At 43.2% G+C, this 13152-nt stretch overlaps 2 protein-coding genes across 2 annotated transcripts; both read right to left on the bottom strand.

Moving 5' to 3' along the window:
* Nucleotides 1-3152: 3152 nt before the first annotated feature.
* HOXD12 (homeobox D12) lies at nucleotides 3153-4713 on the bottom strand. The gene is made up of 2 exons (XM_006119470.5): nucleotides 4000-4713; nucleotides 3153-3748 (listed from the first exon to the last, which is right to left on the bottom strand). The coding sequence occupies exons 1-2, from the start codon at nucleotides 4559-4561 to the stop codon at nucleotides 3510-3512; spliced, it is 801 nt and encodes a 266-aa protein (XP_006119532.1). The 5' UTR covers nucleotides 4562-4713; the 3' UTR covers nucleotides 3153-3509.
* Nucleotides 4714-9425: 4712 nt separating this feature from the next.
* Nucleotides 9426-12675, bottom strand: HOXD13 (homeobox D13). Its single transcript, XM_006119471.5, has 2 exons — nucleotides 11579-12675; nucleotides 9426-10851 (listed from the first exon to the last, which is right to left on the bottom strand). Exons 1-2 carry the CDS (start codon nucleotides 12237-12239, stop codon nucleotides 10601-10603), a joined length of 912 nt encoding a protein of 303 aa, XP_006119533.2. The 5' UTR covers nucleotides 12240-12675; the 3' UTR covers nucleotides 9426-10600.
* Between the last annotated feature and the right edge of the window lie 477 nt (nucleotides 12676-13152).

The following is a 13152-nucleotide window of genomic DNA, read 5'->3' as shown; positions in this document are numbered from 1 at the left end:
AAAGATGTTGATGTTGAACAGAATATAAGAATTCATGTGTGTATTGCTGCAATGCATGTATGTTTATGCGCGCATTTGCACGTACACAGATGCACACTCGACCAGAAATGTATAGGTAGCTAATTACGTATAGGAGTATATAAATAGATGAGAATATATTCGTATTTACGTAGTATGTACATATTTATTAATACACACGTGTATGTGTAAACGTATTTAGATACATACACATGTATATGTTTGTGTATCTATCTGATTACACACTCAACTATGTGTGCGCGTGTGTGTGTACACAGTACATCTTTCTATATGTGTGTATTTGCATGTATGCATATACACACACAACGACCAAAGCTGCTTTACATTTAAGGTTGCAGTTTGTCTACAAAATTGTGTGCCACTCTCTGTGTATTTTGATTATGTAGTTTAGATCCTAATAAGTCTCCCAGTCTTTCTGTTATTTTGTACTTTCATGTCAAGGCAATAAAGAATGCAGAGTCGCAGTAAGTGAGCATCGCAGAGCAATTAAGTTTAATTAATAATGCATTGTTCTTTCCACATTTTTTATCCGATATTCCTCTCAAACTTTAATGTCAGAAAATTAATAAATAAAATGGTTGGCAGTTTGTAATTGTAATAGAGAGAGACTGGGGAAGACAGTATAAACATGTCAAATTTTTCCTAGCCAGTATTGGAAAGGGGGAGGAGTAGAATCAGCAATGTAAGTCCTGTATCTTTTCTCCTGGATTCCTTTCAATAGAATTTCTTCCCATTATTACCGAAGAGCATACTACGGGAAGAAGAGATTTGTATTTGCCAGTTCGCATTAGCTTTACATTACAAAATCTTTAGAAACATAATATCCGGAATTCTCAGAATGTATTGTTTCGCCTGTGGTTGTCAGAGGTGCTCATTGTTTGGAGAGCGAAATCCTCACGCATATTTTTGCCTCCATTGTGAAAAGAGATAACAGGATCATTTAGAAGACAAAAATATGAATCACCAGTTTGCCAATACTTATTCTGGTCCTCGGGAATATCTCTGGGCCATTGCCCCCTTCCCTGTTCTGTAGCAACCAGCCTAAGGCATTCCGAAATTTGGCACCCCCAAATAGCCAGTATTTATGTCCAAAATGAGCTGTACCGACTGTTTCCTTACAGCTGCCACAGCACATTTTAAAGCTGATGCTTGGATGGGAGCAAAGTTCAAAGGCGTGTTTTTTAAAATTATATTTTTGGCTAGCACTGAAGCTGATTTCAGACAGTCACTAGCATTGTATTTATAGATTGTTCCTTTACGCTGCTCCCTATCAATTTGATTCTTATTTACACGCCCTGAAGAAGCATATTTAAGTATATCAGAAAAACATAGGTATCCCTCCGTCTCTGTCATATTGAATTATTATTATAAAGGAATGGCAACCCAAGATGCCTCTGCATTAAAAACTGGTTTACGTGGAAAATACATGCAACGGGCATTTTAAGCAGGACCTATAGGTCCCTAGAAATGTTTAAAATATAAAAACCCAGTACGTATATGTAATTTTCATTATATTCGCATCTGGTATGCAGCTCAGTGTGCCGCTCACAAATCAGTTTCACATTTATGGTAAATGGATCAGCCAAAAAAAAAAAAGTAAGAGAAGTGGATATAAATCGATAAAACGTTTAAAAACAATCAGATGAGTTGGAAAATGTATCGAGCTCTTCTCTCTGAAGTCCGAGGTATTTGTAAGTGGGGGTGTTTGCGTTGGACAAAGGCATGGAAGCTTTTGTCCCCTGGAAAAAGACATGCACAGTGATCATTTGATCGTCCAGATGAAATAATTGCAATGGAAATAAATCCCTCCCCTGACTTGGCGAGTTTTCAGTGTTTACCCAGTTTCTTGGCACAGTGTTTGCTGGGGTAGGCGCGGCATTGGAAAGGAATCGCAGATCGGCCTGTATGAACCGCATCTTTAGCGCCTACAAGGGGAGAAGTCGATTTTTTATTTTTTTCTCCCACGAACCAGGCCAAAGGCATTCTGACCGAGTGACTGCAGCGCAGGCTGAGCACAGCGCGGGCCACCAAATACGCGAGTTGCCGCCAACAAATGACGCGACCTACACGATTTTTAAAAATTCCATGTCCAGCTGGTGCAGCTCGAAACGGAGCAAGCAGCTTTACAGTAGCGCTGCCCGGGAAGGGAGGGGGCGAGTTAAAATAGCTCCTTAACGGTGACATTTCGCTGCTTCCTTTCTTTCAGGAGAGGGCGGACGAACGGGGAGGCTGAGGGAGCTCATGCCACTATCGTTTGCCCTGGGATACTGGCGCATGGACCGAACAGCTCCTTACGAACTTGAGTGGGGGATCGTTATTTGTGCGAGGGCGGTTCAAAAGCAGTGGGTGTTGGGGGGGGGGAGAGGGACAGGGGAAAACGCCTCGCCACTTTCGCGGACACAGACAAACAGTATTGAGGTCCAAAGACGAGTCCCCCTTTCTTTTCCCGGAGCAGGCAGTGAGAGGGGGCGCATCTGAAATCCAGTGCCAAGGGGCAGCGCTTGTACACGCAGCTCTTTGTGGTACACAAGTAAGAAGCTGCGGCAAAAGTCGCTGAGGCCTGCCCGTCGGTTTCCCACCCACAGTTTAAACGCCTGGGTACAAGAGCAAGGGGCTGCAGGAGACCCCTCTACCCTCGGTCGCACATGGGCGCTTGAAGATGCACAAAGGATTTTTACCCCAGGTACTTCAGACATTTTCATACAGTTTGCCGGGGCCTAAGACCGCAGGAGAGAGATTTATTCTCCCCTCCCCCTTAAATAAGGAACAGGGGTTAACGCGCCATTTTCAACACGCAGGAAACGTAGCACGAAGCAGAAAAATCTGGGGCGCACTCTGGAGCCGGGTAGGCAGGTTAAGCCATGCCCTTGGCACAGGTCACGTGCCCCGTTAAAACGCACGGCTCTGGCTTCTCGGATCTCTCTCATTACTTAGAATCATAGGGCTGGACGAGACTTGGTGGATTATTACACATGGGGTTTCTTTGTCATACCCTCTTCCACGTTTAAAAAACAGGTTGCTTCCAACTATAGAGTAAACAAACACTGCATGCTCATTCTGTAATGCAAGATAATACACGAAGGGACTCGCCGGGATTTAAGTATCCAAGATCATTACTAGTCAATGTTCCTTTATTTTTCTGCAAAATTATGTTTACATACAGTTAGAGAAATTGATCTTAGCTCAGCACAGCTCATCCTGCAAGCAAAGAAAAAAGAAGTAGAAGAAGATCTATTATAAAGGGAAATAAAATATAAGAGCTGATAATACAGGTCTTTGTAGCCTTTTCGTGTGTTTACTTTCTTCCTTTTGGCCAAGGATTCAGTATTTGCTAATTTACAAACGCCCCAAAGGTTTGCTTAGAGCTTCTAGAATTTCTTTCAATAATACTAATGAGGTTTTCATCGGGAATACACTCTACTCTAGAGATGCAAAAGACAAGTTCATTACAGGAATGGCAAGACTTTTGTCTAGTACATAGATAGCGCCTGCTCACGCATTACTACTCTTTTCTTTTTCATCCGTCGGTTTTGAAACCAAATTTTAACTTGTTGATCGCTTAAATTCAGTCTGTTTGATAGCTCTTTCCGCTTCTGCCGGTTAATAAACTCATTGAGGAGAAACTCGTTTTCCAATTCCGCAATTTGTTGTTTTGTGTAAGGTTTCCGTTTCTTTCTTAATCTTCCCTGGGCGGGACACCAAGGCATACCTACAACAAACACGTCGATAATTTAATGGATAACACAGCTGCAAAACAGAGAGCATGCAATAAAACCGCATTACATAAATGCAATTTGCTCAAGGTATCTTTTCGTCACGTACATTGACCACCACGAGAATTATCTATCGTGTCGGCTTAACTGATTATCTCCCCACGGATACCCGTGTAATTACAACAATTCTAAGCCTTTTTTTAGAAAATCAGCCTTTTCTAGAGAAAGGGAGTTATTTAAGGCATACCATCCTGCACTGAAGGTCTCAGACATGGCTGGACTGCGGAAGGCTGCACTGTCAGGTTCAAGTTGACCGAATTCTTGATGTCCTCCTTTAAGCTTGAAGTAGAGGAATTCACTTCAAAAAGAGCCGAGGAGCCCTGTAAACCCCTCTGCAGGCTGGAGTGGTCATACTTAGCTGGCTTTAAGTGGGCTGGATGAGTAATACTTGGTTCATTGGCAAAAGAGTGCCTCTGCCTGCCTCTTTCCTCCTGTTTGGAGCCTGCTTCGTGGGCGTAGTATTTATTATTTTCTTCCAGGCACTCTTTGCTGCTGTTGGAACTGATGTTGATGGGAACGGAGCCCGTAAGGTAAGGCTGCGAGGAGCTGCTGAAAGCAGGGCTCTGAGGCTGAGCCGTACACGAACTTGAGCAAGTCCAGGGCAGCGAGGTTCGGGGGTAGGGAATGGTGGGCAGAGCCGCCAACTGACTGCCATTAGTCCGCAAGTTAGGGAAATAAAAGGAATCCGGCCCTTGCAAATTCAAGAGAGACCCAACGTAGCCCGATCTGTAGAGACTGCGATCGCACATTTCCAACAAAGGACTTCAGCTGTTCGTACCGCGGTATTTAGTTACAACGGGGAATAAGCGGAGAGCCTAAAACGATTGGACGAAATTTTGCATACAGGTTCTTCAGAGCCGGTAATTTCAGCACCGCCTACCCCCACTGAGCCCTCTTTTTTAAAGTATTATAGTAATACTTGAAATATTAAAATCCCTCACTTGCAAGGGGGAGGGGAAAGCGTTGTTCCTCTCCTATAAAAATGAATGGAGTAGGAGTATAGCGCTGCTGTGCACAGGGGAAGAGAGGAGAAAACAAACATTTGCAAAGCCTTAGATAAGGCACTGCAGCTAGAACTGTGGTTTCTCCTTCATGCTTACTTGGCTCGTTCATTATACTGCTTAGGCCTTATTTCTCACCTGTGGTTTCTTCGTTTAGTGTAAAGATGCAAGCTATTTGCTACGCATACGTATGCACATGCCTATATTTGTAGTGCAAACATCATTCTATACATGCGTGCAATTAAAATCCCACTGATGATCGGCTAGGATTGGTATTAGTATGGTAATGACCTGGTCTGACTCTAGCTGTAGATGTATGCCCCTTTCAGATTTCCAGATCTTTTATCTCGTACTTTCCCCCATATACTGATAATGTCAGCAGTGACTGTCTCTGCTCTTTACAATGCATTTAGTAATTTACATTTCCACCACACACACACGCCTTTAAAAATAAAACGTGTTCCACTCTTTCTCTGAACCCGTTTCCTACCGAGGACCCTGTATTTTAACACTGTAAAACAAAAACATCGGTCAACAGAATGTGTTTATAAAACCTACGATTACTTGTAAAACAACACCCCCCAAAAGCACAGGCTTTGTTTTATTTATTTTTATTTTCGCAAATCAGGGTTATTCATAAAGGACGGGCGAGGGAGGAAGCGAAGAATTAATTGGGGAACTGGGAGAGAACACGCCCCATCTGAGGGATAAGAGGCGAAGGCAATAATTAGAAAGCGGTGGCGGTGCGTTTTAAATTGTCTGACTGATACGACATAAATTCCCTCCCATATTTCCCCGCCATTAGGAGGTCAGCTCTTGGCACTCGGGGTTTCTTTCGTGTCAAATATGAGTTCAAGAATTTCCTCTCTCCCTCATCCCGCTTCTCGCACAGCAGCCAAATGAAAATGTATGTTAGAGAGCGTCCACACTGCGACTCGCAAGTCTTTGGCAAAGGGAGAAAGAATTTGGAGTTGTTGCGTTTTGGGGACCCCTGAAGTGTCAATTCTTAATTCAGCGAGGCCGTGTGGACCGTAACTGAGATCGAAATATTCCACGAAAAATACTGCGATTGGCTTAAGAGATTTGGAACTATCCGATAAAATACACAGAAAAATATGGAAACGGTGAAACGAGGGGCAAATGGTCAGAGGAAAAAGCTTCGGCTCCTTTTAGACATGTTTGAGATCCCTCTTCATCGGGCTGCTTCTTTAGGACAGATTTTCGGAAACCAAAGTATATTTCTAAAAATATTGTCAGCGTCCATTCTTTGAATACATTTCACGCAGAACGTGCACACAAGCTCCCTCAATTGCGAATCTTTCATGTGGATCGCTTCCATAAAGGGATTGCCCCCACGACGGAATTAACCCAGCTTCAAACAGAGACATAAACTAATGACTTCATCGCGTTACATGGGCTTGATTAAAATATCATGGTTAACACTAAAGGTTAAATTTCCCTGTTATTGTCTTGTTAATTATAGTTTTAATCTTGGTTTTATTTCTATGAGGAGATCAGAGGCATGGGCAGTCTTGACATTTTCCTAATGAAATTCGTCTTTCTGTTTAATGGGAATTTTGGATAAATTATACAGTAATTTCATTGCCCAGGAAGAAAATCTTTAAATGATTACTCTCCAGATTATCCTCCTAGACCACACAAGACCACACAAGCTTCGCCGGAGGATATTACTGACCACTGCCCTTAATTTTTATTGTTTGAGTTATGTCTACCAATTGAGTCTCTCTTATTAACTTATTTGTTTTCGTTTTCCAATATGCTAGAAAATAGTTGGGAAAAGTTTAGTTCTCTTCTGCGCTAGCGTTTCATAAAGAAAACTGTAATTGCTTTTCGGCTCTTTAGGAGGAAAAGAATAGGCATTTTGTGTTCAAAAGCGTATATTTTTTCCCCAATAAAAAAAACAAGAATAGATGTGAGCTCAGTTTCCGGAAAGAAAGGTGACACTTCAAACTAGCTTTTATGGCGTTAGAGAAGCCAGGTCTTTTCAGTTTACCTTAAACTCATATATAATTGTAAATTAATAATAAAATAAATATGCAAAGAGAAGGCTTGGCAGCAAGAGAATGCAGGAGAGGAATTTGTAGCTGCAGAAAATAATGGTTACGTTAAACCTGCCCAAACATGATAAAATACCTTGCCATGTAATCCTTATCAAAGTTCTTGCCCAAGGTGGGATGAAAATAGCAGCGACCAGGCATCTTGTGGGAGAGGCCAATCTCTTCAGATGTTCAACTCTATTCTTTAATAGAACCTGGGAATCCCCTATATTTCTTATTTGTACAAGAAATTTATTTGGCCATTACAAAGCTAGATCCGAGACCTTTGCTCTCAAGCGCTTTGGGGTCACTGTTGGATCAAAATAGTGTGACTACTAGATCTGACTACGATTCCACACCCCTTGGTTTTATAGGCAGCGGCTTTCCATGGCAAAAAAAGGTGCGCCGTGTAAACTAATGGCATTATGTTGTCATTTGTACTGTACTGTGGAAATGCAGCACCTGGATGGAGTGAATTGCTTTCCCGGCCTATGCCAGAGATTGTCCAGGAGATGGCAGGATTGCCCTATTCATCGGCGAGCACAGCCCTGCACAACTGCAGGAGTCAAGAGCAGTGGTAAATACAGGGCAGCCAAGTCGCCACGGCATAGTTCAGTTCCGTTTATTAATGTACTCATTAACTGGGTGAAATAAAACTGTACATATATTATATAATAAAATGTATTGTCAGCAGCAACGCCCTAACCTTGCTAATGTATATAATCAGTATGCTCATGAGTCGTGTGAATTAGAACTTTCTCTCCTTCACACTTTTATTACTCACAATTACTGAGTACATGAATTATATAGTAGCGGATTATGCTACATTTCATGTGTCTAAAATAAATCACCGCACATAAACTGTGGGGTGTCTTAGTTGGGTGCTGGCAGTGATATGAAATGTACACTGTTCAGAGAATGGCTGGGTATATTCTAATTGATCTGATATTCCAAATCAACTGTGCAGAATCCAGTAGTCGATAATGATGAATTTGGCTCTAGCACCAATGCAGCTACCCATGCGTGCTGCCGAAGCATTCTTTAATTTCTCCCACATCACTTCCGTGCTCTTTGGATGCGTATTAACAGACAGTGCCATTTTAAAATAATGCTTTGAAATGGAGATGATAAGGCAATATGTGGCCTTTCTGAATATAACTACAGTTTTCTTTCTATTTCTGCACCTTTTAGGTTACCTGGGACCAACATTAAAATTAGTCTCCTCACATGTGATCGAACGAGTCGCGCGTTCTGACGGGATTCCAATGTCTGGCGTGAATGTTACGTGGAGGAGTCATCTTGGCTAAATCTGCAGCGGGAGTATTCTGATACAAACCGAGAGACAAGGCGGACTTTGCAACAGACAACAACAGTGCCAGAGAGTTCTGGGCAAAATCAAAATTAAATGTGAGAAATAAAAATGTAGCCAAGGAGTATTTCTTAGGTTAAAAGGGTTTCCAAAATGTTCTACCAGACAGACTGGCTTTGAAATATAGCAAGAAAAGGAATTGTTTACGTTCTAAACAAAGCAGCATCGGTAATCAGAGAAGGTTCAACACTCTTTTGGTTATTTACTCTCTTCCCCATGTACTTCAAGTTAGAGATGTTCCCCCCAAAGTCTCTTATTTTCCTAGGGGTAGAAAATCCAATTTGAGACCTAACTCTTCAGCGGAGGAAGATTATTTTTTCAAGTTAAAAAGGAAGGTGGAGGCGGGGATGGGCTGGCAACGTGTGAGCCAAACACTTCGCAGTACAGGTCAGTTTTCTTTTTTAAAAAAATGAGCGGGCTGGGAAAGAGTCTGGGCCTCTATCTGCCTTCCACACAAGTCGCAACAAATATCTTTGCTAAAATGCCATCTAAATGGAAGTAAACACGTCTGGAGTATATAAAACACGGCCAGGCTATTTGAAGAAGCAGCTGAAATATCACAGCGGACCCGATATGTGTTTCTGGAAAGCACAATTATGTTTCCCAGAGCAAACTGTAGGCAGAACGCGTCTTTTCACTCACGATACAAAGATCTGGTGTAGCATAGAACCCCGTTTCGGGGCTGCGTACATGCTGTTGTTAAGCATTTGATTTCCTTAAAAAGCCCGAAAAGTAGCCTCTCCATAATGCAGCCTGCGAAACGCCGTGCTGGAAAAATGCAATGCGATTTTCTTCAATTACTTTTATATTGAAAAGAAGTCGTTTTATTAAAGACGTTTTAAGGAGAGCTTGGCAAACTCATTAACGGCTTTGAAGTCGAGCTCAACACAATTCCAAATAAAAGAAAGCCTTAAACCAAGAACGGAAACAATATCGGTTGAGGAAGGAGCTCAGTGTATGTCTCACCCACATACATTAAAAATCAACGTGTTTGGAGCAATCGGCTAGTACAATAAATAATAATAGTTCGGAACGCGACACATTTTAATAATTACACGAGACACAGAAATTGAGAGATTTTCTCTTTTCTCTCCTAGCTGTAAACTGACGTGAGTGTCTGACATCTCTGCATAGGTATGCACACCAAGATTCAAACAAAAGCAAAACACAACGGCCAGTCTCTCTGCTCTCTATAAATTACGGCATCTTTCGAACGCCATAGTTTATTGCTTCTTTCATTAGCACCCGTGTATTTCTGCAACTTAAAGGTATCATCAAGCTTCTCTTCTGGAACAAGAAGGTTTCGAACCACACGATAGGGTGGACGTGGAGAGTCTTTGTGCTTGTTCAGACAAACAGGATAATAGGGCATTCAATACATTATATAAAAAATGTACATACGTTTACACACACCTTTATACAGCATGTCCTCTATATGTAATATGATTAAACATTGGAATTCCATTTAACTGTGTGTTCCTAGTATGCAGCTAACTATCTAGGTATAAACTGATAAAACTTATCTGTTTCGGACTATCTTTACTAATGAACAGCAAATTATAAACCTATAAATTGTACTGTTTGAAGTAATTGCTTGGGATGCACTGGAATACATGCATCTCCGTAGAATATGTTGATAGGCTTTGAATTAGGGAGTATGAAATCATTAATCTGCAAATGACTACAAAGTAAAATCCTAGAAAAATATGTGGAATAATTTAGGGAAACAGTTGAAGTTAAATATGTTTTCCTAGTTCCAATCTGGCTCCAAATGGCACGTTTTCTGAAAAAATAATAACCACGTCCCAGCTGCATAAAAGAAGCTATTTTCACATTAACAACCACTCACTCTATCTGTTGGTGGGCTCACTTTATTTTAAACCGAGAACAGCGTTGTAATGATTTCTTAATCCCCAATTACATTATATTACTTATTTTTAAAAAAAATAATAATTCTGCATCCTGGTGACATTTATGATACCAAACCACAGCTGACAGTCTTGGCACCCGGCTGTTTAGAGACAATTTTTACAGAAAAGAACCAGATAAGTATTTAAGAAAATTATAATGGTAACTGCTCAGCATACTTAAAGTCGTTTATACTGGCCTAGAGGGAGGAACAGAAGATATTAAAATACAAACAACAAAAAAGAGAGAAAGAAACAGAACTACAAAGTCAAGATTTGGCAGCATTCTCCACGGATCAAAGAAAAATGCTGACTTTAGTTAAAAGCAAATCACAAAATCTCGCCTCCGTAGGAAGGGGGTGGGAAATATTAAATATATTTTCAAGTCTTTCCAAAAGTCTTTAGCTGATCGTAAATTGTATTTATATTTCCACCACTGTCCGCAACCAAGAGATCAAGATACGTTGTCCTTCAGCTTTGAGACTATTTTCTTATCCTTCACCCTTCTATTCTGAAACCAAATGGTAACTTGTCTCTCAGACAGGTTTGTGGCTGCGGATATCCTTCGCCTCTTGTCCTTGTTAATGAACTTGTTAATGGCATATTCATTCTCCAGTTCTTTAAGTTGCAGTTTTGTATATGGCACTCGCTTCTTTCTTCCCCGTCTGTAGACACACATATCTGGCTGGTTTAGTGCAACGTCCCCTATTGTAAAAGACATTATGCGAAAAATTAGAATTTTATTACAGGCGTTTAAATCTTAACTGATACTCTCTGGGCACGGGTTTTCATGGGCAAATAAATAATGCTAGGCTGTTTACAGCTTATTATTATTTACACATCCACATTAGTTACACGCTATTAAAGCACGAAGATCTTGATGGTCTGTCATCGCTTCCCAAGCCTGCATCATAGCAAGCCTGCAAAGTTTCGCCATACATTTGCTGGGGGATGGGTGTGTGGGTGTGTGTGTGTGGGGGGGGGGGGAATTGTGTGAAATTACATGTGTGTAAAGTACACAGAGAACTTTGTTTAGTGCGTGTTTCCCTGTTCCTGCCTGCATGCGGTTTTGTGCATGTGCACGCTCCCCGCATGCAGTTTCTTAAGCACTCTAGAGCGAGTAATAAGGGCGAGCCTGAAAAACAGAAACAAGCATTCCAGACATCAATTTGCATCTTCCCAAAATACCAGGGGCAACACAAATCCAATCATTAGAACAAATGTAAAACTAGCCATCAGGCTAGGCTAGCTGGGAAGGGGAAGTTTCAGGGCTCTGGGATCGACCACACAGGGTGGAAACCCAGAGGGTGACACTCTTCCAAACCATTTTCCCCTACCCCGGGAGGCTGTGTGCGCCGAGTAACCAGGTCGCCAGGCCGGGCCGTGTAACCCGCGGTGGGAATAAAACAGACCATTGCTCTCCCGCTCGTACCTGGAAAGGACGATTTCCAAAAATGGGAGCTCTGGGACTGGTCTTTCGCACAGTAAACCTGGCTGTTCCAGCCATTCGCCAGAGTCCAAGACTGATAGCCCTCCATGGATATGTATGTCTCGTGCCTCGGCTCCCCGGAGCCGAACGTGGAGACCATGTCTATGTACCCGGGGACGTGCTGGTACGGGTTGGTGTAGCCCTGGTAAAAGGACACTTCCTTGGCCCGCGAGGAGACTTCATTGGCGGGCACGCTGGTGCTGGCCAAGCTGGAGACGTCCATGTACTTTTCCACCGGGAAGCCGCCAATGGAGGCATGGGGGGAAGACTTGAGGGCGTTCTGCTGGATCCCGACGCCGTGGGACATCCGACAGCTGTAATATCCATTGCCGAAGTGGTAGCCGTAACCCAGCGCCGGGGCGGCCGGCGGGGCGCCGGAGCCTGGGCACTCCTTGGAAGGCGGCTCCGAGCGCGCCGCGGAACCCGCGCGCTCCGGGGGCCCCGCGTAAGCGAAGCCCGAGGCGGCTGCCGAGCGGCCGGAGTGAGCGGCGCCGAACACGGGCGACGAGAGGAAATTGCGGCACTGGCTGGAGGCGCCGCCGCCGCCTTCGCCTCTTAATCCTTCCATCTCCCAGCTCGCGGCTTTGCTCATGGCCTTGCACATCGCGGGCTGCGGCGGGGTCCCGGGCTGGGCATGGCGCAAATTGTTATTGCCTCCAACAGGTTAGATCATTGCGGTACGTTTATAAAAACTAACTTCAGGTTGGGAGGGGGAAAAGGGGTGGGGGCGGCCTGCTCCAGATTAGTTTGCTGGAGTCCGGGGGCGCCTCATAGGCTGCCGAGGAGCATGTGATCCTCCGGGCGCATGAAATAGTTCTGAGCGCTCAGCCCTGGCCCGGGACCGGCGTGTCCCCTCGCCTCACTCGCTCATATGTGTGCACTTCGGTCCACGGGCGTTGACTCTGAAACACGCTCGTTGCGCTACTGCGAGAGGGAGTTTTAGGGTCCCTTTTTTCTGGCTTAAAACAGCCGCTCCAGCGGCGCTTTTATCTCCCGCCTCCGATCACTTCAACAGGCTTAAAATAAAGGAAGGAAGAAAACAAACAAGCGCTCCAACTTTTTGCCCGCATTGGTTAACCCTTCCGTTCCTCAGCACAAAGCGCGAGTAAACGCAGCCCAGAGAAGGAAGTAGAGCTAATGTGCAGGAAGGGGGAGGGGAGGGACGGATTGTCATGGTCTCGGTGTTCACTACAGTTCACACTTGAGATTTGTCTCTTATTTCACTCTCGATTCGTATGGTTATTTAAATTCCGGCTAAGAGGCTCACGAAGTTTTTAATTGCTAGCAGCCAAATTGTCCTGTATTTGAACGGTTACTGGTAAATGTACGTAATGGGGGTTTATTTAAATAACAATATAGTTAGAAGTAAACATTCCTTTCCTAAATACACTGATTGACATTTTCGAATGATTAATGATCGCTACAGGGAAAGCATGCAGTATCTTTCTACTATCTTAGGAAGATATACAAGATTTTGTTGCATGGTCATGCTATATTGTCATTTGTAATCTAGATAG

Source organism: Pelodiscus sinensis, chromosome 7 (genome assembly GCF_052426305.1).
Source record: "Pelodiscus sinensis isolate ZL-2025 chromosome 7, ASM5242630v1, whole genome shotgun sequence".
Classification (NCBI taxonomy): domain Eukaryota; kingdom Metazoa; phylum Chordata; order Testudines; family Trionychidae; genus Pelodiscus; species Pelodiscus sinensis.
The sequence above is the reverse complement of the archived record's forward strand: the minus strand, read 5'-3'. Positions and strand labels throughout refer to the sequence as shown.

Excerpts from the sequence above, each read along its gene's own strand:
- HOXD12 (XM_006119470.5), bottom strand. The coding sequence starts at position 4,561 with ATGTGCGATCGCAGTCTCTACAGATCGGGCTACGTTGGGTCTCTCTTG. Across the intron at positions 3,749-3,999 it reads GAGACCTTCAGTGCAGGATG|GTATGCCTTGGTGTCCCGCC; the intron begins GTATGCCTTAAA and ends TGTTTGTTGTAG.
- HOXD13 (XM_006119471.5), bottom strand. The coding sequence starts at position 12,239 with ATGTGCAAGGCCATGAGCAAAGCCGCGAGCTGGGAGATGGAAGGATTA. Across the intron at positions 10,852-11,578 it reads TTGGAAATCGTCCTTTCCAG|GGGACGTTGCACTAAACCAG; the intron begins GTACGAGCGGGA and ends CTTTTACAATAG.